At 36.6% G+C, this 27,160-nt stretch overlaps 1 protein-coding gene across 1 annotated transcript; it reads right to left on the bottom strand.

The window, feature by feature from the left end:
* Positions 1-277: 277 nt before the first annotated feature.
* Positions 278-27,160, bottom strand: IL18 (interleukin 18). Its single transcript, XM_057749703.1, has 6 exons — positions 26,972-27,160; positions 11,380-11,466; positions 10,602-10,613; positions 5,952-6,086; positions 5,011-5,144; positions 278-2,705 (listed from the first exon to the last, which is right to left on the bottom strand). The coding sequence occupies exons 2-6, from the start codon at positions 11,456-11,458 to the stop codon at positions 2,484-2,486; spliced, it is 582 nt and encodes a 193-aa protein (XP_057605686.1). The 5' UTR covers positions 11,459-11,466; positions 26,972-27,160; the 3' UTR covers positions 278-2,483.

Raw genomic sequence — 27,160 nt, 5'->3', positions numbered from 1 at the left:
GTATCTTATTGCGGTCTTAATTTGCACCTCCTGAATAACTAATGGTGTTAAGCATCATTTCAAGTGCTTATAAGCCATTTGTACATCTTCTTTGGAGAAACGTCTATTCAAATCTTATGCCCATTTAAAAACCGGGTTGTCTTCTTATTGAGTTGAAGAGTTCTTTGTATTTTCTGGATACAAGTTTTTTTGCCATACATATGATTTACAAATATTTTCTCTGTGGCTTGTCTTTTTACTCAACGACATCTTTTCAGTAAAAAGTTTTTTTAAAAAATTTTAAAATTTGAAACAATATTCACATAAAGTTACAAAGATACTATTGAGGGGTCCCCTATACCATTCATCCAGTTTAACTCACAAATTTTGATTTTTATTATGTCCAATTTATTAAATTTTTATTTTCTGAATCATGCTTCTTCGGTTGTGTTTAAAAAAATCTTTGCCTAACCCAAGGTCTTGACATTTTCTCCTGTTTTATTCTAAAAATTTTATAACTTCAGCTCTTATGTTAATGTCTCAGATTGATTCTGAATTAATTTCTGTATATAGTGTGAAGTAAGGGTCTAGCCGATGCTTGTTTTGCATCTGGACATTCAGTTATCCCAGCACCATTTGTTGAAAACTCTTCTATCAAACTGCCTTTGTCAAAAATTAATTGGTCATAAATATAAGGGTTTATTTCTGGACTCTCAAATCTGTTCCATTGATATATATGTTTATTCTTGTGTCAGTACCAAACTGTTCTGATTACTGCAGCTTATATTAAGTTCTAAGTTTAGGAAATGAAAGTTATCCTACTTTATTCTTTTTCAAAAAATTTTGGCTCTTCTGTGTCTTTTGGATTTCCACATACATTTCAGGTACAAGTCAACTTCTGCAAAAAAGCCTGCTGGAATTTTGATGGAGACTGAGTTGAATCTATAGATCAATTGGGGGAGAACTGCCATCTTAACGATATCAGGTCTTTCAAAATGTGAATGTGAAATATTTCTCCATTTATTTAGATCATATTTAATCTTCCTCAGCAATGTTTTGAAATTTTCAGTGCTCAAGATTTGCTTTTTTTTTTGCTAAATTTATTCATAAGCATTTTATTCTTTTAAATATTATTGTGAACAGATTTTTCTTATTTTTATTTTCAGATTGTTCATTCTCATATATAAAAATACAATTTATTTTTGTACAGTAATCTTGCATTCTGTGACATCACTGAACTTGTTTATTAATTTTAACAGGGGTTTGTATGTACACATGCATGTATATTCCTTAGGTTCTTCTACATTTAGAATTAGGTTGTCTGCAAATAAGGACAGTTTTATTTTTCCTTTTTAACCTGGATGCCTTTTATTTCTCTTTTTCTTGTGATTGTACTGGCTACAACCTCCAGCATGATGCTGAACAGTAGTCACAAGAGCTGAAATTCTTGCTTTTTTTTTTTTAACCATTAAAGTATGACATTAGCGTTAGCTTTTCATGGATGCCGTGTATCACACTGAGGAATTTCTCTTCTTTTACAAGTTTGTTGAGAATTTTTATTATGCACTAGATTTTGTTAAATGCCTTTTCTGCATTTATTGAGATGATTGTGGGGTTTTATCCTTTATTCTATTAATATGGTATATTGCATTAATTGATTTTAGAATATTAAACCATCTTTGCACTCCTGGATTGAATGGTACTTGGTCAAAGTGTACAATCCTTTTTATATGTTGCTGGGTTCAGGATCAATCTGACTTTTAAAGATATCCTGACTTTGGAAGAAATGCAAAAACTAGTCAAGTGAAGTGGGCTCTTTATAAAATGCTTTTTTAAAAATTTCCAATAACTATGATACCTTTTAATCATAACTTGAGTTAACGTATTAATTCTTGAACTGAAATACTCTTCCTTGTTTATTCTCTTACACAAATGCTTAGGTAATTTTGCTTTACACATAATTTTTCTCTGCAATTTTCTTGTAACTGAAAGCAATTTCCAGAAAGTCAAATAATTCCTCACAACATCTCTATGAAGTATTTTTGGGGAAAGGTTGGAATAGTTGTTTTTCTAACAAAAAGTAAAAGTAAAGAAGGATGAGGTGATAGATCAAGACTACACAGTGAATCAGTTTATGCTAGTTTATAGCTTACAATCTTTAAGGTTTTAATTATTTTCTTAAAAACTAGAAAGTTCAAATATTGGTTTTATTCATCATTAAGACCAATAACCCAAAAGATTCAAAACACTTCTACTGAATATAATCTATTTTCCCATTAACACTGTTAATGTGTTTTCAAACTATGCATTCTTTTTGCATTATACAAATATTTTATTCGCCTGGACAAGAGGAAGTCAATTTTGTGAAAGCTTATTATTCATTTTTCAGTGCTATCTTTTGAGATCATTATTCATTTTATTACATCATTATAATTACAGGTTCGAACTCATAAACTTTTTGAAAGACAAAAACTCGGAAAGTTCAAACTATGCAATTTTAATATCTAGTTCTTGTTTTGAACGGTGAACATTATAGATTTATCTCCATTTTCATCCTTTTTTTTCAAAATGAGTTTGAAAAGGTCATTCTCTTTTTTACAAGCTAGAAAGTATCCTTTGTACAATGAAGACTCAAATTGTATCTTATCATCATGCCCTGGAACACTTCTCTGAAAGAATATGATGTCATTTCCTTCATCATCAAGATTATCAGGAGGACTCATATCCTATAGAGAAAAAAATTACTTACTTTTTTTAGGCCATGACCAACATAAGTATGTGCAGTTCATTTTGAAATATATCATTGCACAGAACTAAAGAAGTTTATATTCTCAAGAGTCAAGAAAAATAATCTCTAAATAAAGGAATACTGATCTCCTCTCTCTCTTAATTTCTAATCTTCCACTCTTCTTGTCCTCTTTGGCTTTTCACATTATGGCACACACACTCAGGTCCAGAACTCTAGTTTTTCCCAATATATCCATCAGATGATTTCCTTCTCTCCTCTCCCATTAAGTGGAGCCCATATCTGCTCAAGAGGAAGTAGAATTCCAGCAAAGACCACAGCTATTTTAGGCTAATATCAGTTCCTGTCTTGTTGAACCATTCACAGCTGAAACATTGATGACATCCACCCATAGGCCTAGGGTAGCTCCAGTATGTGAACCTACTGTGAGAGAGGCAGGAAGTGGCAGGAATCTCAGCAACTTCCTTCAGTGGAGCCTAGAAATGAAACTGGCTATAAATAGACCCATTACTTTTTCTAAGGCTTAGTCAGCAGCTTTTGGTGCTTCCCTGCCGAGCATTTCAGTTTCACAGTAGTCCTGAATTTCTATCCTCAAAGCAGTCTGTCTCTTGGCTGGACCCTGCCCTGGGAGGCCAAGTGGTAATTCTTATAGCTCAGCTGCAGAATAGGATTTTCCTAAGAATGGCTAGATCGCTTGAAACTATAATCCTGCTGGTCACTTGACAGTACTGCCTGCACTTTTCCTATTATTGCATTATGCCTGCTTTTCAGGATGGACTAGAAAATGTGAGGACCACCTCAGGTTCTTTCCTTATTAATCTCAGAACCAGTAGAAAACTTGAACTTAATTTTGACGCTCTTCATGATCCTAATTAAGGACTGACAGAGAGACCTCCAGACCTAAAATTGCATCCCAGCATCCTCCTTAGATGTTTAAAGAAACTGTTTTTTTTTTCTTCCAAACTTCTCAATCAATTATGGAATTTATAGCCATAACTCTTGACCTTTGTCTTTTATTAACAAGTGTGGGTCTTGAATTAATGACAGTGTAAACTAGTTCTCCCATTCTACCATTTGCCAAGCATTATTTCCATCTTCTAGACACTCTCCCCAGTCTCTCAGTAAGAATCCACTTACATATAGATCAGCCTTTTCCCAGTTTCTGACTCTGTCTCTGCAGCTGAGTTAGTTTTCCTCTATCCCACATGGCTTGAGCTTGGCCATCTCCTTTCTTCCCTTCTGATTTTGTTGCTAAGTAACAATATGCTTAATCCCCTTCACCCTGCCTGTCCACCGCCAGACTCCTAAAGCCATTACAATAACTGATCTTCCTGCCTGTCAGGTCAGGGAGCAGGGACTCCAAATTGTCATCTGAGGGGGTGGTACTCTGCTTGGAAGGGGATGGCTAAGGGATTTGTTTGGAGGCTCTATTTGTTACTGATATGCTGATCTTATCTGGATTATATTTTAGAGTGGCTTTTTCTGGCCTCCCAAGTTGCCCCTTGGCATGTCTACAAAGGTCATACTCTTTCAGTGGGAACTGGGTGACCTTTATTGCAGTTCTTTATTGGCAAATCCCCACTGAAAAAGTCTTCACGACATGGGATTCACCTTTAAAACACTGCCAATTTGTAAGCATCGCCTGGCTTGTCTCGCTGGGAGGAAAGTTTTCTGGGTCAACCCATATCTATAGTTAATGGTTGTTTATCTAATAATAATGGAAAAAAATAGAGAAAAATAATGATGGAGAATAGCAAAAAAAGCAGTGGTCAGAAGTAATTTATACCTGGGTTTGAGATACATTATACCGTTGTTTTTACAACTGATCCTATTAATTTTGTTCACTTAGATTAACATTAAAAATAACATACATTGACTGAAAGTTGAAAGTTGTAGCCAAAAGAGGCTAAGAAGCAGGAACAAAACAATTAGGGATTAAAATATTATCATCATACTTTACAGAAGAATGATTAACTTTATCCTGTGTAGCAGGATTTATTCTAGAAAGTCACATATATATTCTGTATTATTATTTATCTATAGATTGATTATTCAGAAGACCTAGGTCATGAAACAAGTGTTGAGCCCCTTCCTCCCTATGGCAGGCTCAGAAAAACCATGATGTTACTATAGTAGGTTAAAGAGCTTGACAATTTTCAGTGACTATTTTAATGGTTCTCTACTTCTTGCTATTTTTGTCCTAGACAAAAGGTTGGACTGGGGATATTTGGGCTTTTTAATTTTGCACGTAAATATGACTAAAACAAATTAAGGCTCAGTCTTACCTTAAAGGAAACAATTTTGTTCTGACAGGAGAGAGTAGAGATTTTCTTACACTGCACAGAGATGGTTACTGCCAGACCTCTAGTGAGGCTGTCTTTATACATACATATGATAAATACAGTCTGGGGTGCATTATCTGAAATAAACATTAATAAATGAGAACACTAGTTAGAAGAATTTTTGTAAATAAGCATGTAGGGAAATTAGCCAAAGAATAATCCTTAATAGGCCCGTTACCAATCCCACACTCTAAGATTCAGCCACTTGGCAGGAGACTATACACAGTGACTCTCACATTTGTTAAAACACATTTAAATATATATTATAATACAAAGGCAGCAACTTTTTAAGTGTTTTAGAGATATTCTGAATTTTAAAAGATTGTCTTTAACTTTTAAATGCTAAATAGAATATTAAAGCTCTGTTAAGCTAAAAATTCCACATTTTCAAGAGTGCACCATTCACTTTTTCAACTCCACCTTAAGTTTGATATTTGAAATTCATACCTTGGAAGGCACAGTTAACTTATTCATTTTATAAGGAGCTCTAAATTTCTGGTGGAAAACAGACTTAATTGGGGTGCTTGTACATTTATATTTAATTTTGAGTTTTGAAAATGTTGTCAGCAATTTCAGCTACAACCAGCAGGTATTAAGGATCCAACTCAATGGTGATCATATGCAGTTAATGCAATTACAGTGAAGGAATTGGTGATCCAAATGTAGGCTCAAAGAATATGCCCCCTAGCACTACCTTTACTGTATCACTTTTTCAGCCCAATGAAAAAACATGGATACCCTATAAAGTTTCTTCTAAGTGAAATTATTACTACTATGACTTTTCATGTAAGTATCAGGTCTATAATAGAAAATGTAGGTAGTTATATGGAATGGGAAGAAGTAGCTTGTCATTTCCATGTTTACAAATATATATAAAAAAATACCTGAACAGTCAGAATCAGGCATATCCTCAAAGATGGGTTGATTTTCCTGGTTAATGAAGAGAACTTGGTCGTTCAAATTTCGTATGATTGAGAGCTTAGGTTCAAGCTTGCCAAAGTGATCTGATTCCAGGCCTTCTATAATGCACATGAAATCTCATTAAAAAATAAGTTTTTTTTTCTAAATTTACAAATAGGCATACTGTATATTCCAGTTTTCAATAACAATCACAGTCCTCTGTTACAGAAGCTAAGGTAAAGTTGCACAGTGTTTTTAACCCACTTCCAAGGGCGCACCTTGATTCCTGTTATCACTCAGAACCGTGCTACTTTTGAAATGTTAAATTCAAATAGCCTCCTTTTGACCACAATTCCTATCCTTTTAGTTTTCTTATACTTTTCTTCCATGTTACTGAGTCTTCCTGACTCTTGCATTTTCTTCCTATCTAACCTCTTCCTGTCTTCCCTTCCTTCTCTATGCAGCCTGGACTTCATGGTTCATCATTTTATCTAACCTTTTGCCAGTATCTTAAATCCCAAGCTCACTCGTCTTTCTACTGAATAACTCCAAACCTGGCTGCTGCGTGCACTGCTGGTACACAATCCTACAAATGTGCAAATTGGTGCCATAACACACACCTCACTTGTCAGTACTTCTTTCCAGTTCAGCCTTCTCTCCCATAGTCCACAGCTGCAGCTTCAAGCCTTCTTCCCTCTCCTCAAGACCTCTACATCATCACCTCTGCTTTCACTTTCAGCAAATGATTTCCTGCTACTCCACTTACAAACTTCACTATGGCATCACCTGTTATTTCCTCTACCCTTCTTGTCCCAAGGGAAATGTGAAAAAGGTGCCTCTTCTGGTGTCTAAGGCTAACCCCATCTGTGTCCTGTGCACACTTTCAATGAAACCTTGATTTATCAATCACTTTCTCTTCTATCAACTCAGCAATCTTACTTTCTGCATTTTATCCTAAGGAAACAGTAGACAAATGTGTAAATACTTCTCTACAAGAATGCTTTATTTGAAAAAAAATTATTTATTTATTCATTTATTTTTTGGCTGCTTTGGGTCTTCGTTGCTGCAGGCAGGCTTTCTCTAGTTGCAGCGAGCAAGGGCTACTCTGTTGTGGTGTGCAGGCTTCTCATTGCGGTGGCTTCTCTTGTTGTGGAGCACAGGCTCTAGGCACGCAGGCTTCAGTAGTTGTGGCATGTGGGCTCAGCAGTTGTGGCACACGGGCTTAGTTGCTCCACGGCATGTGGGAATCTTCCCGGAACAGGGATCGAACCTGTGTCCCCTGCATATTGGCAGGCAGATTCTTAACCACTGTGCCACCAGGGAAGTCCCAGGGAAGTCCCTTTAATAATAAAAACAAACTAGAAACAACTTAAATGTTCATCAATTGAGAATTGATCAAATAAATTTTGATATGCCCTTACTATGAATGATCATGAATTTAATACAATTGTAATTATTCATTGTCATGGAAAGATGTCCATGTGTTTTAAACTAGAAAAAGAAGCTTTGGTATAGTATTTTTATATATTATATATATATAACATCAAAATGATAGCAGTGAATATCATTATTATTCATGTTTTAATTTTTCTTCATTTTCTTATCTTCATTGGCTGAATTATTTATAAGAAACAAATTATTTTTATAATCAGAAAAACACAAGGCTTTTCATTTTGAGATTTAAAGCACCGGCATCAGCGGAATCCCACTCTGCAGCTAGTCTTGCGTCTTTCCTCCTTTTAACAGTGGAGCTTCTGGCAAGAATTGTATGTATCATTTCCTTGCTTTCCATTCACCCTTCTACTCTTGGCAAGCTTCTACTCACTGGCTCTATTTCTCCATCAAGTTGCTTTCCCCGAGATCACAACTGCCTGGTGCTAAATGTAACAGATGCTTTTTGGCTCTTGATTTTCAAGGCTGCAAAATTCAACACAGTGCCTGTTATCTCCATCTTGAAATGCTCTTCTGGGAGTCTGTGGCATTCTCTGTTTTTCTTCTTCTTCTTTGGTTACTCTGCTCTGTTCTTTATTAGCTGCTCTTTCTACTGAATCCTTGAAATGTAGGTATTCCTCAGCGTTTAGTCCTTGACTTTTACTTTCTCATGCTGCACATTTCCTCTGATTTGTCATTGTTATTCCTATAGTTTCAGATGTCATTTCTATTGTATATATGTCTCCCACATCCATATATCCAGCTCAAATTTTTATCCTGAGTTTAGAACCACATGTCCAAGAACCTCCTGGACATCTCCAGTAGGATGTGCCACAGTTAAGATCATCATTCTTCATCACTAAGTCCATCATCTATCTTCTTCTTTGCCCTGCAAACCTCTCTACCCTGCTCTTCCTCTTATATTTCCTATTTCACTGAATGGTACAAACTGCCTACGTGGAAAAACATAAGCATCAGGCTTCCCTGGTGGTGCAGTGGTTAAGAATCTGCCTGCTAATGCAGTGCACCACAACTACCGAGCCCACGCACCACAACTGCTGAAGCCCATGTGCCTAGAGCCTGTGCTCCACAACAAGAGAAACCACTGCAACGAGAAGCCTGTGCACCACAATGAAGAGCAGCCCCCGCTTGCTGCAACTAGAGAAAGCCTGCATGCAGCAACGAAGACCCAATGCAGCCAATAAGTAAATAAATAAATAAATAAACTATTAAAAACAAAACAAAACATAGGCATCATCTTTTCTGTCTTTCTTTCCATCCCCTTCTAAATCCACATCCTGTTGATTCTTCCAAGTTTTTCTAAAATCCATTCACAGCTCTCCAGTGGCATGCTGCTGTGCCCATTAATTCATGTTGTCATTATTTCTTATAGGGATTATAATAATAGCCTCTTAATTGGCATTCTCCCCACCCTTTTTTTTTGGCCCCCACATCAATTCTTTATACTGAAGCCAATTTTAATTAAAGTTAACATTCAGAGATACGATCATGTTATCCCCCAATTTTACTGAATGACACGGGCACCCAGAATAAAGACTGTATTTTCCATATTTTCCTAGCAGTTGGTGCCATGTGACTAAATTCTAGTATGAGTGGACTTGATGTTTGCAACTTCTAAAGAGAGCTTTTCTTAAAAGGAGTGAGCCTGTCTTCCTCTTATTTTGAACACTTTCTTGCTAGCTGGGACATGGACCCAGGAAGTGTGATGATGATTTTCAAGTATGTAAATGAGTTCAACAACTAGGGATGATGGAATAGAAGAAGACAGAGGAAACTTCAGATTCCAACGTCATCAGGCTGCATCCAGCCACACTAATACTGAAATGCCTACTTGGATTCATATTTGAGAGAAATATTTTCTATCTTGTTCAGTTACTGTATTTTCAGATCTCTTTTTTAGAAGCAAACTAATCTGTATCCTAGATCATACATATTGTGCTTAATGAATCCCTGTTACCCCAAAGATAAAGCCCAAATTCCGTATCTTGGAATAAGGGAATCTGCTAGATCTGCACCCTATTTATCTTTCTTCTCTCATCATTTTCCTACTCCTGCTCTACTCCCAATCTGAACTACTCTTAACTCCTCATACATACCATGCTTTCTTTCATATCTTGATTTTCTCTCTGCCCAGAATACCTTCTCTTGGCTAACCCCTATTTACTCTTTAATTCTGTCCCTCCTTCAAAATGCCTGCACAGCGTCTACCGGACTAAATCAGGTGCCCTTCCATGTGCTCCCATAGCATCTGTGCCTTCACAACCCTTAACATACCACATTCCACTTGCCTTCCTAATGTGCCTGCTTCCCCCTGTACGAGCTGTGTTTTGCTCTCCATTGTACTGTAGTGCTTGACATAGTGCCAGAGATACAGATGCCAATATTTATTAAATCAAATAAATGGGAGTAGTCTTTAAGAAACATGAGGAGCTATATGAAAATAACATCTCAATAAGTCTGGAAAAGAAACCAAAAGGAATAGTATTTTTCAAAAGTTCCTGTTTTATATTTCCAGTCCAGTAAGGATCACCTTAAGAATGGAGCAAGTGCTATTTTTAAGGAAAAGTATGAGAAACTAATGACCTTCAATAATCTGGGGGTCTGTTAGAGAATCACAGGCTTTACATGGGTATGATCCTCCCTCAGTGCCAAAAGGACAAGGAATGGGTACATCCACTACTTAGGAAGACAATGATTCAACCTTATAGGTCTGTTTGCTCTACCTTCTCCCATCTCCTCTACTTCCCGAATTCTCTGCCCCTGGAAGCCTCCCAGGCTTCTTCTCAGAGCATTTCTGAGACGAAGGTTGAAAAGGGAAGATGTTCCTGATTTTGGACAACAATTTTCATGTTTCAATCCCCTTTTCCTACGTATTCCAGGGAATCCATGACTTTCTGCTAATCTCAGGATCTATGTAACAGGCAAGGTCTATTTTGTAGATTCTAATAGCTGAGAATTTCCCAAGGTGTGGAGAAGCATATTTTATTAGAAATCCCCTTATAGTCTTCTTTATTACAGGGTAGTGCTACTGAGTTCACACTCCTTTGAGGGAATATTAGCTTCTCATACAGATTGGTACCAGTTTCTCTCAGCTGAGAACGGTGATATAGATGTGTCAATGGGATACTTACTCAAATAGCTATTTATTTTTGCAAAGAAGGAAAATTAAATTTATACTTTACCATCATTTTCAGCTAAAGGGGAAAAAAGAGAAACAAAATATGTTAAATTCTGTATTTCAACTCAGAATTTCCTCTCACCCTTCCTTTCTATTACTCTTTTCTGCCCCTCTGCATTCTTTAACCCCTATCTTGCTGGTGATGGCCTTTGTTGGCCCCCATGAAAACATACTATAATCATTCAAAAGGTCCCATAAAATGAAGCTAAGTAAACTTAGTGTGATCTCAGCCATGTTAGATATAAAACCTAAATCTAGGGTTTATAAATTTAAATTTGTAGCTAAAAAGAAATTTTATAAAATGATAGATTTTACTCTTAAATTTATTGCTTCAATGGAAAGTCACCCAAGAACTTTCCATGACGTTTTCAAATGAAACTAAACTGCCCAAGGAAAATTAATCATAAGAATCTGTTTTTTTTTTGTCAAATGTATTTACATAAAATGGTACAACTCTAGATTTCAGATATGTATCTCATATAATTTGCCAATTTGCTTTGGGAAGTTGCATATCCAATTTTGTGGGATTTTCATAACGTGTACCTGCAGCCACCTTGTGAGGGGCTACTACTAGCTAAGTGCCAGGACATGTGGCAGGACAAGGTGCTGGGACCTTGGACATATGATGGTTAATTTCTAGAGGCCCAATATATATATATTTATCTTTCAGAGAAGCGTGTCATTAGTCTTACAATGGAATTTGGTGACAAAGTCACTTAGCATCTTTTCTAGTTGAATACAGTTACCTAAACCCTGTATTTGGTCTATGGTTTTGAACTTACCTACAAAGTAAAGTGTATTGTTAATAAATTTCATTTCCACAAAGCTGATGCAATTGTCTTCTATCGGTTCAGCAGCCATCCTTGTTCCTAATGAAAGCAGAGTCATCTGTTAAAAGGTAGTGATTGTTCCTTTTACACAAAAGGACACTTTTACCACTTTTTGCCTTGTTCTACCTCCAATTTCAGAAGTCCAGCCTGCTGATGAACACGCTGGACATTTAATAAATGCCAGGTGGCTCAGTGTATGAATGCGTGTGTTCAAATGTTCTCTTGCAAACCATTAGATATTTGGAAACTAGGACGCATTTTTCTCATTAAACAATGTTGTAAAGGATGGATAAGTGGTCCATTATTGAACTGAATTATTGTTCTAGTGTTTTGTTGGAAATATACATATATTATTAGTATAAATATAGGATGCCAGAAACACACCTAATCCTGTCCTTTAACTAGGGACTGGTTCTATCTCTGTCTTGCAACTGATGGGGTTCTGTGACTGAGAGATTGAAGATTGTGGCTTCATTGTCAAAGTGCTGAATGTGAAGCAATGATAAAAATGATGTTTCTGCCTGGGAGTGGGGGTGGGGTGGGAGGAGGCTGAAGGGCTCTGCCATCTGATGGCTCTCTTTCTTTCTGAGCAACAGCGACTTTTGATCTGGAGCCTGGACTATACTATGCTTTTTACACAAATAATACATAAATACAGTCTTTCTGTAAAAAAAATCAAATAATATAGGATTTGAAAATGTTAAAAATTCTTTTTGCTCTTTTCTGTCCCATCCCACCCAACCCAACTCCAATACAGTGTGTATCCTTTCAGACCTTTGTTTACGGAGCAGGGGTTCTAAATCTGGGAAATCTGTGAACATGGGTGGGGAAAATTACACAATTATTTTCACCAACTTCTAAGTGAAATTTAACAGTTCCTTCCATTATGGTGAGGAAACAAACCACAGTATTATTCACAGTACCTGTGACTGTCACTAATAGACATACATATTTCTTACTGTATTATAATTTCTGCAGAGCTCTTGAAATATGGCTTAAACTCATTACTGCTTTGAAATATATGGAAGTTATTAGTCCCAACAGGACATCTTGTTATTTAATGTGCTAATAAAGACACACATATATACCTTATCAAAATTTGTTAAAAATTTTTGATAACTCTTTAATTATAAAGGGTTTCCTTTCTCATCCTAAGTATTTAACTTTATGCATTAAAAAACGTGATTCTGAGAAGGGATCCACAGACTTCACCAGATTGCCCATGGGGGTCCATGACACAGAAATAATTAAGAAATTCTACTCTAGAGTTCAGAAGTCCCTTGGTCCACTGAAGACAGTTATGGTTGGTGCTCTAAGAAAGGTGGTTAGGGCACGTCATCAATTCATATATATGGGGGTGTTTATATGCTTATACTTAAAGGTTGAGAAATGACTCAAATTTTTTCTAGCATAATTTGCTGAGGCCAAACATATACAGAGGAAGCAGGAAATTAAAACCCGGTTGAAAACACTTAGTTCGAATTAAGCTAGCACAAAATAATTATTAGTTGGTGGCTATTTTGTTTTTATTTTGTATTATGGAAAATTTTTATACATTGTGAAATGATCACCACAATAAATCTAGTTACCATCTGTCACTGTACAGTTACGAAATTCTTTTCTGGTGATGAGAACTTCTAAGATAATTTATTAGTAACTTTCAAATTTGCAATGTAATATTATTGACTATAGTTTACATGCTGTACTTTACATCCCATAACTTATTTATTTTACAAGTTGAGGTTTGTATCTCTTGATCCCCTTTACTCATTTTGCCCACCCCATGCCCCTCCCCTCTGTCAACCACTAATCTGTTCTCTATGTATGAGCTTTGCTTTATTTTGTTTTGTTCGTTCATTTGTTTTGTTTTTTAGATTTCACATATAAGTGAAATCATACAGTATTTATCTCTCTGTCTGATTTATTTCACTTAATATAACATTCTCAAGGTCCATTCATGTTGTTGCAAGATTTCATTCTTTTTTTAAAATATTTATTTATTTACTTAGTGGCTGCATCATGTCTTAGTTGCAGCACATGGGATCTTTAGTTGCAGCATGTGGGCTCTTTGTTGTGGTGCTTGGGCTTCTCTCTAGTTGTGGCTCCAGAGTGCATGGGCTCTATAGTTGTGGCACACAGGCTTACTTTCCCTATGGCATGGGATCTTAGTTCCCTGACCAGAGATTGAACTGGCGTCCCCTGAACTGCAAAATGGATACTTAACCCCCAGACCACCAGGGAAGTCCCTAAGATTTCATTCTTTTTATGAATGGTATTCCATTATATACACCATATCTTCTTTATCAATTCATCCATTGATGGACACTTCTGTTGTTTCCATACCTTGGCTATTGTGAATAATCCTGCATTGAACATAGGGGTGAATATATCTTTTTGAATTAGTGTTTTTATTTTCTCCAGATAAGCACTCAGAAGTAGAATTGCTAGATTATATGGTAGTTCTATTTTTAATTTTTTGCAGAGATTCCATACTGTTTTCCATAGTGTCCACACAAATTTACATCTCTATCAACAGTGCACAAGAAGGACTTCCCTGGTGGTGCAGTGGTTAAGAATCCACCTGCCAATGCAGGGGACATGGGTTCCATCCCTGGTCTGGGAAGATCCCACATGCTGTGGAGCAACTAAGCCTGTGTTCCACAACTACGGAGCCTGCGCTCTAGAGCCCATGAACCACAACTGTTGAGCCCATGTGCCACAACTACTGAAGCCTGTGTGCCTAGAGCCCATGCTCCACAACAAGAGAACCCACCACAATGAGAAGCCTGTGTGCCACAATTAAGAGTAGCCCCCACTCACTGCAACTAGAGAAAGCCCATGTGCAGCAATGAAGACCCAACACAGCCAATAAATAATTAAATAAATTTATTAAAAAAAAACCCCAAACAAAAAACAAACAAACAAACAAAAAACAGTGTACAAGAGCTCCCCTTTCTCCACATCTTCACCAACACTTGTCATTTCTTGTTCTTTTGATAATAGCCATTCTGACAGATGTGTGATGATAAGTCATTGTGGTTTTGATTTGCATTTCTCTGATGATTAGTGATGTTGAGCATCTTTTTATGTACCTGTTGGCCACCTGTATGTCTTCTTTGGAAAAATGTCTATTCAGATCCTCTGACCATTTTTAAAGTCAGGGTTTTTCTCTGTTGTTGTTGTTGAGTTTATGAGTTCTTTATATATCTTGAACATTAATCCTTTATTAGATATGATTTGCAAATATCTTATCCCATTCATAGGCTGCCTTTTTATTTTGTTGATGATTTTCTTCACTGTGCATAAGCTTTTTGATATAGTACCATTTGTTTATTTTTGCTTTTGTTCCCATTGCCTTTGGAGTCAGAGCCCCCCGCCCAAAAAATATTGCTAGACTGATGTTAAGGAGATGTCTGCCTACGTTTTCTTTTAGGAGTTTTATGGTTTCTGGTCTTACATTCAAGTAATCCACTTTCAGTTAATTTTTCTGTATGAGGGGCCAGTTTCATTCTTCTGCATGTGGTTGTGAGTTTTCCCAATACAATTTATTGAAAAGACTGTCCTTTCCCATTGTATATCCTTGCCTCCTTTATCATAGATTAATTGGTCATATATGTGTGGGTTTATTTCTGGGCTCTCTGTTTTGTTCCATTGATCTATGTGTCTGGTTTTATGCTAATACCACCCTGTTTTGATTACTACAGCTTTGTAATATAGTTTGAAATCAGGGAGCATAATGCCTCCAGCTTTGTTCTTCTTTCTCAAGATTACTATGGTTATTTGGAATCTTTTGTGATTCCATACAAATTTTAGGTTTTATTGTTCTATATCTGTGAAAAATGCCACTGAATTTTTGATAGGGATTGCATTGAATCTGTACATTGCTTTGGGTAATAAGGACATTTTAATAATATTAATTCTTCCAATTCATAAGCATGGAAAATCTTTCTGTTTATTTGTGTCTTCTTCAATTTCTTTCATCAATGTCTTATAGTTTTCAGCATACAGATCTTTCACTTCCTTGGTTAAATTTACTCCTAGATATGTTATTCTTTTTGATGAAATTGTAAATGGGATTGTTTTCTTAATTTCTCTTTCTTATACTTTGTTGTTAGTGTATAAAATGCAACAGATGTTTGTATATTGATTTTGTACTCTGCAGTTTTATTGTACTCATTTATTAGTTCTAACAGGTTTTTTTTGTTTGTTTCTTTTTTGTGTGTGGCATCTTAGGGTTTTCTATATATAAAATCATGTTTTCTGCAAATAGTGACAGTTCTACTTCTTCCTTTTCAATTTTGATGTCTTTTATTTCTTTTTCCTGATGAATTGCCCTAGCTAGGAATTCCCATACTGTGTTGAGTAAAACTGGCAATAGTGGGTATTCTTGTTTCTGATCTTAAACAAAAAGCTTCCAGCTTTTTGCTGTTGAGTATGATGTTAGCTGTGGGCTTGTTATATATGGCTTTTATCATGTTGAGGTACGCTCTCTCTATACCCGCTTTGTTGGGGATTTTTATTGTGAAGGGGTGTTGAATTTTGTCAAATACTTTTTTGCATTTATTTATAAGCATATGATTTTTATCCTTTATTTTCTTAATCTAGTGTATCACATTGATTGACTTGTGGATGCTGAACCATCCTCACAGCCCTGGAATAAACCCCACTTGATCATGGTGCATGGTCTTATTAACATATTGTTTAATTCAGTTTGCTAATATTTTGTTGAGGATTTTTGCATCTACATTCATGAGGGGTATTAGTTCATAATTTTCTTTTTTGTGGTTTCCTTGTCTGGTTTTGGTATCAGGGTAAAGCTAGACTTGTAAAATGAGTTTGGGAGCATTCACTTCTCTTCAATTTTTTGGAAGAGTTTGAAGAGGATTGTTTTAATCTTTGAATGTTTGGTAAAATTCATTAGTGAAGACTTCTGTCCTGGACTTTTGTCTGTTGGGATTTTTTTTTTAAAGAATTTTAGTGAGATATTATTGATATACAATAAATTGCATATATTTAAAGTGTACAATTTGATTTTTTTCTTATTTGTTATCTATTTTATATGTATTAATGTATATATGGCAATCCCAATTTTGTTGGGAGTTTCATGATAACTGATTCAATTCAGTCTTGGAAGACTATGTGTTTCTAGAAATTATCCATTTCTTCTAGGTTGTCTGATTAGTTGCTGTATAATTGTTTATAGCATTCTTTTATGATCCTTTGTATTTCTTTGTATTAGTTGTAATTTCTCCTCCATTTTGGATCTTTTTTGTTTGAGATCTTTATCTTTTTTTCTTGTCTACTGAAAAGTTTGTAAATATTGTTTATCTTTTGAAAGAATCAGATTTTAGTTTCATTGATCTTTTCTATTATCTTTTTAGTTTGTATTTCATTTGTTTCTGCTCTGGTTTTTATTATTTCCTTCCTTCTACTAACTTTGGGCTTAATTTGTTCTTTTTTAAGTTCCTTTAGGTATAAAGTTAGATTGTTTATTTGAGATTTTTCTTGTTTCTTGAGGTAGGCCTGTATCACTGTAAACTTCCCTCTTAGAACTGCTTTTGCTGTGTCCCATAAGTACTGGCATGTTAATGTTCCATTTTCACCTGTCTCAAGATAATTTTTTAAAAATAATTGGTGAGTTTTTTTCTTTAATATTTATTCATTCATTCATTTATTTTATTTAGTTGCATCAGTCTTAGTTGTGGCAGGTGGGCTCCTTAGTTGTGGCTTGATGGCTCCTCAGCTGTGGCATTCATGTAGCATGTATCTAGTTCCCTGAGCAGGGATTGAACTTGGGCCCCCTGTATTGGAAGCACAGAGCCTTAACAACTGCACCACTGGCGAAGTCCCTCAAGATAATTTTTTAATTTTTCTTTTGATTTGTTCATTGACAAGTCAAATTGGTTGTTCAGTAGAATGTTGTTTAATCTCCACATATTTGTGATTTTTCCAGTTTTTAAAATAATTGATTGCTAGTTTGAAACCACTGTGGTGAGAAAAGATGCTTGATATGATTTTGATCATGAATTATTGAGACTTGTTTTGTGGCCTAACATATGATCTGTTTTGGAGAATGTTCTATGTGCACTTGACTGCACTTGAGAAGAATGTGTATTCTGCTGCTTTTGGCTGGAATGTTCTATATATATCTTTTAAGTCTATTGGGCTAACATGTCATTTAAAGCTTATGATTCCTTATTGATTTTCTGTGTGGATGATCCATCTACTGATGTAAGTGAGATATTAAAATCCCCTACTGTGGTTTCCTTGGTGGTGCAGAGGTTAAGAATCTGCCTGCCAATGCAGGGGACACAGGTTCGAGCCCTGGTCCTGGAGGACCCTACATGCTGCAGAGCAACTAAGCCCATGCACCACAACTACTGAGCCCACATGCTGCAACTACTGAAGCCAGTGCATCTAGAGCCTGTGCTCTCCTACAAGAGAAGCCACTGCAATGAGAAGCCCGCTCACCACAATGAAGAGTAGCCCCTTCTCGCCACAGCTAGAGAAATCCTGCATGCAGCAATGAAGACCCAACACAGCCAAAAATAAATAAATAAATAAATAAATAAATAAATAAATAAATTTATGAAAAAAATCCCCTACTCTTACTGTATTACTGTTAATTTCCCCCTTTAGGACTGTTAATATTTGATTTACATGTTCAGGTGCTCATATGTTGGAAGCATAAATCTTTACAAATGTTATCTTCTTGCTGGATTGACCACTTTATCATTATGTAATGATTATCCTTGTCTTTTATTACAGCCTTTGTTTTAAAGTCTATTTTGTCTGATAAAAATATAGCTACTCCAGCTTTCTTCTAGTTTCCATTTTCATGAAATATCTTTTTTCCATCCCTTCACTTTAAATCTGTATGTGTCCTTACATCTGAAATGAGTCTCTTGTAGGTAGTATATAGATGGTTATTGTATTTTTATCCATTCAGCCACTCTCTGTCTTTTGATTGGGGAATTTAGTTCCTTTACATTTAAAGTAGTTATTGATATGTATATACTTATTGCCATTTTGTTAATAGTTTTCTGCCTGTTTTATTGTTCTACTTTCTTCTTTTGCTTTCTTCCCTTGTTGTTTGATGACTTCCTATAGTGTTATGCTTAGATTCTTTTCTCATTTTTTGTATATATCTATTATAGGTTTTTGCTTGGTGGTTACCATGAGGGTCACATTTAACAGCCTATATATAAAATAGTATATTTTAAGTTGATAAGAAGTTAAGTTTGAACACATTATAAAACTCTACATTTTTACTTTCTCCCCAATGTTTTATGTTTTGATGTCATATTTTACATCTTTTTACTTTCTGTATCCCTTAACTAGATATTGTGTAGTTTTTAAAATTACTTTTGTCTTTTAATCTTTATACTAACTTCACAAGTGTGAAATCCACTACATTTATTATATACTTACATATATCAGTGAGATTTTTACTTTCATATGTTTCTTGTTCCTAATTAGCACACTTTCTTTTCAGCTTAAAAAAGTCCCTTTAACATTTCTTGTAAGTCTGGTTTAGTGGGGTTGAACTCCTTTAGCTTCTGTTTGTTTGCAAAGTTCTTTATCTTTTTTTCCAGTTCTGAATGATAGTCTTTCCAGGTAGAGAATTCTTGGTTGGAAGTTTCTTCCTTTTAGCACTTTGAATATATCACGACACTCTTTTCTGGCCTGCAAAGTTTCTGCTGAGAAAGCTGCTGATACTCTTATGGGGCTTCCTTTGTATGTAACAAGTTGTTTTTCTCTTGCTGCTTTCAAGATTCTCTCTTTTATTTTTGATATTTTAATTCTAATGTGCTTTGGTGTCTTTGGATTCATCTTTTTTTTGGAACTCCCTAGACTTCCTGGATCTGGATGTCTGATTCATTCCCCAGCTTAGGGAAGTTTTCAGCTATTATTTCTTCAAATAAATTTTCTGCCCCCTTTTCTCTCTCTTCTCCCAGGAACCCAATAATGTGAATGTATTTCTGCTTGATGTTTGCCCCATTGGTCCCTTAAGCTATCTTCATTTTTTAAAATTCGCTTTTTTTTTTTGCTGCTCTGTTTGGGTGAGTTCCACTGCCTTGTATTCCAGATCACTGATTCTTTCTTTGCTTCATCTAGTCTGCTGTTGAACCCCTCTAGTATATTTTTCAGTTCAGTTGTTATATTCTTCAGCTCTGTGACTTCTGTTTTGTACTTTCTTATATATTCTGTCTCTTTGTTGAAGTTCTTACTGTGTTCATCCATTCTTCTCCTGAGTTCGATGAGCATCTTTATGACCATTACTTTAAAATCTTTATCAGGTAAATTACTTATCTCCATTTCATTAAGATTTTCTTCTGGGTTTTTATCTTATTCATTCCTTTGGAACATCTTCTTCTCATTCCTCAGTTTCCTTGACTCTGTGTTTGTTTTTATGTATTAGGCAAAACAGCCACCTCCCCTAGTTTTGAAGGAATGGCCTTGTGTAGAGATGAACCATATTGTTTAACCTTGTCCTAGTTCTTGGTTGTCACTCAACCTTTGTGATTGCCTATGCAGTCTGATTTATTCTTGATAGGTCCCAAGTGCTGAGGGTGTGCCAAGACCTGTGAGTATTCCAGAGGGAGAGATCTCAGTCAGCACCTAGTTTCAGGCTGATTAGAAGCCAGATCCTCAGGCAGCAGCTTTTAAGGTATTCAAATATATACTGCCCTGTGGGACTGGAACTGCAAACTCTGCTAGCCTCCAGACCTGGTCATCTGAAGGTGTCTCTTTGACCACAGTTGCAAAAATCAGGGCTCCAGTAGAGTGTGTGAGCTCCCTTCTGGTAGGTACTGGTGAACGGTAGCAAAGGCAAAGGAGAGTGCAGAGATGGTTCCCCCAGCATATGTTCCTTGAGAGCACTTCTATAGCCAGTAGATGAGTGGTAAACCTGAAGTGTGCCCCTCAGGCTGAAGCTTCAGGACAAGTCATTAGTCGTTTTTCACAGGGAGACTGGACATGCATTTTAGTCTGCTGTCTGTGCAGTATCCTCAGGGTGGTAGCTTTCTGAGAATTCCCCATCTGATTGTTTCAGATTCATGGGACCCAGAAATGCAATCCCTCCAGCCACCAGAGCTGGGAGCTCAAGCAGCATCCCCCTTGTGGGCTCTGCACACCTGCCTGGTCTTGGCAAGGCCACAAGAGCAGTGTGAGGGTGTGGTGTGCCCAGTGGAATTAGCAGATTAGAGGGAGTGTGCAAAGATGGCACCCACCAGTGGAACATTAGCAAGATAGAGGGAAAATGCAAAAACAGCAACTGCCAGGGCCTCCATCTAGGTGGAGAGAGTCTTAAAAGGCTCCTGCACCTCCCTCAGATGCTTTAAGATTAGCAAATGAATCTCCTTCACATATGGTCTGGGTGCTTTTCAGACCACTACTTTTGTAATGGGACCTGTGATGAGCGAGTCTGCACACAAGCCATTTAAGAGTGGAATCTGTTTCCTACAGCCTTATAGTTTTTCTGGATGTAAACTCTATTGATTTTCAAAGCCAAATGTATTGGTGGCTCATCTCTTTGGTGCAGTTCCCAAGGGCTGGGATGCCTGATGTGGGGCACTGACCTTTCACTCCTCAGGGAGTGGCTTTGTTTTGTGATATCAATCCCGATTGTGGGTTGCTGTAACATAGATGGAGTTTTTGGTGAGGCCATGTCTTTCCTTTTCCTACCCATCTGGATATGGTCCTTTTATCTTTTCTTATGGAGGAGAGTTCAGCTAGTTTTTAGGTCTTTTTCAGAGGGAATGATCCATATGTAGCTGTAGATCTGCTGTCTGTGGCAGGAGGGGCGTTCAAGATCTTCTGAGGCCACCATCTTGAACAGACTCTCCATTTGGTGGCTATTTAACAGTTTTATCTAAATTTGGTTCATATATAATATATAAGCATATATATGTATATGTATATATGTATACTTTTAAATTTATTTTAATTTATTTTTAATTTAATTTAATTTAATTTTTAATTCAAACAAACCGTGGTTCTCTATAAATGTTGTTTGAAATAAAAAATAAAAGAGAGAAAGAATGAGCTTTTGGAATATCTAAGTGCCTTGATGAAAGGGCATCATGGCAGGGGTGGGGGTGTGGATACTGAAAATAAATGGCTGAGATTCCCAAAGACAAATTATACCTTCTTGACAATTTCATCAAAATCTGGCCTCAAATATTTTAACATGGTTTGTCAGCACATTTTAAATTATTTTATTATTTTTCTCCCTGCTAGAATGTAAGTTCCATAAGAGAAGGAACCTCTGTTAGGTTCAGTTTTGAATTTCAAGGGCCTAGAATGGTGCCTGGCACATTGCCAAATGAAAGGATAAAGGAATACATAAATGAAAAATATCTAGAATTATAACAGTAGTGAGTGTTAAAAAATAATACCATAATAACCTGTATATCTCAAGAACTTCTGAGATATTTAAAGAATAGCTGAGATTACATTATACTGACATGAAAGCAGATACTTCTACCAGGTATAAGAGACACTTCCATGTGGCAATAGTGTCAACGGTTCATAACTCACTTGGCCTACCAGCTTTGAAACTGTCATTCTAGATAAACTAATTTGGAGTTCACATAGTTCATTTTGCCTATAAAGTGAGACTATTATTTTTATATTAAATTACTTTGATGCTGCCTAGTTCAATTCAAGCAACTAGCAGTGTAGTTGTTTGCCAAAAGCTTGTAAAGGAAAGTCAGATTATAAAGTCCTTGTTTAAGTAGGCTAAAGAGTTTGAACCTTTTTTCTGAAATTACTGACTTACTTTCAGCAGGAGAAAGACATAGTCAAATTTATGTTTCAAAAAACTCACTTTGGCAGCAGTGTAGAGAATGGATTGATGGGATAAAGTTGGACAGAGGCCAGAAAACAACCACAGAGGCAATTTTGACAGCTAAGAGTTGATGAGGCTACAGACTAGGGCAGTGACTGTGGGATGATTCAAGAGAGATTAAACAGCAGGATTTTTTTGCTGATTGATTGTGAGTCAAATGGAAGAAGGAGGAATTGAGGATGACTTCAAAGCTTCTGGCTTGGGCAGTTTGTTGAGTGGTTACCTCATTAAGAAAACAGAATGAAAGACACATCACTGGAAAATAATTCAGTTTTGCCAATCTAAGAGATAATAATCATGGAAGTCAAAAAGCAAAGGAGCGGGGCGTCAAGGAAGGGAGGGAATATGGGGATATGTGTATAAAAACAGTTGATTGAACCTGGTGTACCCCCAAAAAAATAAAATAAAATAATAAAAAAAAAAAAAAAAAAAAAAAGCAAAGGAGCTTCCAGAAGGAGCTGGTTGGAGTCAGAGGCTGCAGTCCGTAATTTAGATACAAGCTTACACTTGTTTTTTTTTTTTAATGTATTTATTTTATTGGTTGTGTTGGTTTTTTTTTTTTTTTTTTTTGCTGTGCACTGGCTTTCTTTTAGTTACAGTGAGTGGGGGCTACTCTTTGTTGTGGTGCGTGGGCTCCTCATTGCTGTGGCTTCTCTTGTTGCAGAGTGCGGGCTCTAGGCGCATGGGCTTCAGTAGTTGCAGCACATGGGCTCAATAGTTGTGGCTGACGGGCTCTAAAGTGCAGGCTCAATAGTTGTGGCGCACGGGCTTAGTTGCTCCATAGCATGTGGGATCTTCCTGGAGCAGGAATCGAACCCGTGTCCCCTGCATTGGCAGGCGGATTCTCAACCACTGCACCACCTAGGAAGCCCCCTGAATCTGGCAATTAAGAAGTTTTGGTATCAGTAGAACTGTTTAAGGAAAATGGAGGAATGGAAGGCAGGTGGACAAAGATTTAGGACAGAATGGCATGAGAAAAAAAAGTAAAGACAGTGAGTATAAACTATTCTTGTAGGAAGTTTAGCTATAAAGTAAAGAGAGAGGGTGGCGGTTACTGGGGGATTATATAACTTGCAAATTTCAATCTGGCTCCAGATCCATAGCTCCAGCTGTAAGATATACTAATTACTTTCTAAAGTATGTCCAAATAACTTGTCCCAAACTGAAACCTGGGAGTCCTTCTCATCTCCTTCGCCTAACCTTCTCCTGTCTCAAAAATACCATAGATTATAACTCAGAAATGTGTCTAGAATTTGGTGCCTCCTCTCCCGCTCCACCAGCGCTATTTCAAGTCTAGCCCTTGTCACTTCTGGTATCTTCTATTTTCATATTCCTCTGCTTGGTTGTTTTGCTTCCAGACTCTCCCTCACTCCATACTGTAGCCAGTTATTCCCCCTGCCAGGCTGCAGCTTCCCCTTCCTATTTTGCCTGCCAAACCCTTCTTCACCCTTTATCCTTTGTCACAGCTCAAACATCTCCTCTAGGAAAACTTCCCTGGCTCTTCCATTTCTAGCTAATCATTTTCTCCTCAGTGCCCACATCCTCCTCTCCATGTCTATGCTTCTAAAATAGTTCTTATTACCCTGAATTAAGATTATTTTGATTACAAATAGGTCTGCCTGGCTTCAATCTGAGTTTAAGACAGTGAGTTGTCTTTTGTTTTTTGAATCTTCAACACCTGGAAAGAGCTTATACACAGTAGGAGCTCAATAAATGTTAAATAAATGTTTGCTATAAGCCTTGTTGCCATAACAACAGTGTGTAAAGGGACTGGTAGAAATTTTTTTCTGTCTTAAAACTTAAACTCCATCTGAAAGCTAATGAGAAAGGGAAAGAATATGAGGGAAGTCTGAAAACAGATTTTTAAAAATAGAATAATTTCTCTAATATTCTCTTTTTTTCCGTAATAGTTTCTTTACTTTCTCTTTTATTTCATGTGAGTGTTTATTTTGAATTTTTTATATTTTCAGCATTCTTCTTGTTAGATGTCAATACATCTATGGTTACAAGTATTGCACTCACCTTCTTCTCCTCCCCCACAATTTTCCTCTTTTCCTTTCTGATCCATGTTCCTTTGCTTTCTTAACTCTAATCTATGAAAATTATAGTTCCCATTGGATAAAAATGCTTTGAATATTTTACCTAAAATTCTGAGATTATTGACTTAAAATAAAAGTTATAAACCACCCCAGATAGATCCTCCCAGGAGTATGCAGCAATAATTGATTTTTGCAACAACAAAACGTTTTAGTTATACAAGTCCTGGAAACTAGCCAGAGGTTAGTGAATGGTAGAAAATCATGATGGAGATTAAACCACATCTTTTCTGAGGCAAGTCATTTAATTCTGAGGGCCTCAGTTTCCTCATTTGGACAAGAGGGAGTTGAATGGTCAATATTTAAGTTTTTTTTCCCCCAGCACCAGCATTCTGTAATTCTAGATTCTAGTTAAGGCTGCAAAGAGAGAACCATTCATTGTGGCAAATTCCCTAGTAACCACTTCCTCATAAGTCTAAAACAACATATATTGATGAAATATTTATTATATAACGTGTCGTTAAGCCACTGAGAGTTTAAAAACATACTGTTAGATTAAAAATAAAAATGTCTTGAACTTGAAAACCAATAATGATTGTGTTTGTCCTTGCTGTGGAATTCCAATTCTGTGGAATAGGTATAGGATGAAATGAGGAAGCATGTTACCTAAAATCAAGTAGGTAATCATCTCAACAGCAAGAAGATCAAAATCTAACTTTTCACTTCTATAAGCCATTTTTTTCTTCAAAATTTCTCCATCTTATGAAAGAAAGTATGTGGGTGTGGTAGAGGTGGGGGGTGGAAGAAGTCTCAGGTAAAAATTTAAGTAAACAGTTAATGATAAAAGGTGTATATAATTAACTGCTAAATACAGACTCAAAACAAGAAGCCAAAGTGGAACTTCTGGAATGGCCTTGTATGAAAAGGAGAATTGAATTTAATCCTGATTGCTTGATTGGAGGAGAACATGGAAGTGCATTTATGTGATAATTAACACAATATTGGGCTTCCCTGGTGGCGCAGTGGTTAAGAATCCGCCTGCCAATGCAGGGACATGGGTTCAATCCCTGGGCCAGGAAGATCCCACATGATGTGGAGTAACTAAGCCAATGTGCCACAACTACTGAGCCTGTGCTCTAGAGCTTGTGAGCCACAACTATTGAGCCCACGTGCCACAACTACCAAAGCCCGTGCACCTAGAGGCCGTGCTCTGCAGCAAGAGAAGCCACTGCAATGAGAAGCTCATGCACCACAAAGAAGAGTAGCCCCAACTCACCACAACTAGAGAAAGCCCGCAAGCAGCAATGAAGACCCAATGCAGCCAATAAACAAATAAATTAATTAATAATAAAAAAAACCCAAACCCACAATATTGTGGTGGGGGTGGACTGAATGGAGCTATTTTTTTTACTACAGTGGAACAATTCTGCTGTCCTGCAGTGAACACAAGGTAGGGTGGGGTTAGATGTTGGAGGGCTTGGGAAGTTGCATAGAAGTGTTTGTATTTAATCTCAAAGGCAATGGAAAAGCAGATTACTGAGCTGGCAAGGGCATTATGAAAAAGATTAGAGACAGGCTATGAAACTATGATAAGAATTCATGCATGAATTCATGTAAGAATTCACAATATTCATGTAGGGAGATTATGGATAAGCCCAATTTAAAAAGATATTTTGAAGATAGATTTACTAGAACTCGAGATAGCTAGATATAGGCAAAAAGAAAAAAAGAGCTTAAGAGTGTCCTAATTTTTGTTATTTATATTTCCAAATGGAGATGTTTATTCAGCCCTTTCCTTGTGAAATAAAATTCTCCTGGGGAATGATATAATAATGTCCAATGTAGCCCAGCCTAAGGGTGCTGATGCAGATTCCATTATCTACCTTCCTTTCACAATTTTTTTGTTTGCTTTTAAAATAGTTGATTCACAGTTGAGACTCCCTTTAAACAGAAGTTTATTTAACATTCTAAAGTGGCGATTCTCGCGCATTCATGAGGTCAAAGCGATTTTCATGATAATTCTAAGATGTAATTTGTCATTTTTACTCCATTTTCTAACAAGTGTACAACAGAGTTTACCAGGGGCTACGTTTTGAGTGATATCGCATAAACTGAATGCAGATGAGAATGCAGTTGTCTTCTATTGTCAGATATTAAAGAGATTTGTAAAAATGAAAATAAATGTCACTCTTCACAGTAGATTTTCTTTGGAATATGTAGTTATCCATACTTTAAAATGTTATTTATGCTAATATGTTATGTGCTTATTGTTATATTAAAATCAATTAATAGCTCACTATTTTTTCCATTTCTCAGTTTTAATTTCTAATACAGCAAATGACAGCACTACAGTAAAAAACCCAGAGAAACAAAAATTCTTCAGGACCTTCAGTAATTTTTAGGAGTATAAAGAAGTCACAAGACCAAGAAGTTTGAGAACATTTCCTCTGAAGTGATACTCTCCAAACTTGGCTAAAAGAGAGAAAAAGATTTTCCTCTGACTATGCTATCCATGTTCCTTATGTTGTTACTGACTAGTCGCCTATCACAGTGATATCAGAGAAGTTAAATTCCTCTCAATCGCTTTTCTAGCTTATTTATTGATCTCTAATCGCCATGCCTGGGTTTCTAAATAAGGAGTAGTCATATTTCTTACCTGTGCTCAATAGTTTCCTAGGAGAGGGCGTGATCTGAGAGGTTTGAGGCCCCTTTCTTTTCCTGATAGAAGGCGGCAGCCCCTTCAGCAGCCGAAGCAGACAGACAAGAATGCGGAAAGCTTTGGATAACAAGAACTCTTCGCTGCTCTGTCCCGGTCTGACAGCCGTCTGGGGGAGGGGGTGCCTAG

The sequence above is a fragment of the Hippopotamus amphibius genome, chromosome 9, assembly GCF_030028045.1.
Source record: "Hippopotamus amphibius kiboko isolate mHipAmp2 chromosome 9, mHipAmp2.hap2, whole genome shotgun sequence".
In the NCBI taxonomy this organism is placed as follows: Eukaryota; Metazoa; Chordata; class Mammalia; order Artiodactyla; family Hippopotamidae; genus Hippopotamus; species Hippopotamus amphibius.
This window is presented reverse-complemented; position numbering and strand designations above follow the sequence as displayed.

Excerpts from the sequence above, each read along its gene's own strand:
- IL18 (XM_057749703.1), bottom strand. The coding sequence starts at position 11,458 with ATGGCTGCTGAACCGATAGAAGACAATTGCATCAGCTTTGTGGAAATG. Across the intron at positions 5,145-5,951 it reads GCCTGATTCTGACTGTTCAG|ATAATGCACCCCAGACTGTA; the intron begins GTATTTTTTTAT and ends TGTTTATTTCAG. Across the intron at positions 2,706-5,010 it reads ACAAAATTGTTTCCTTTAAG|GATATGAGTCCTCCTGATAA; the intron begins GTAAGACTGAGC and ends TTTTCTCTATAG.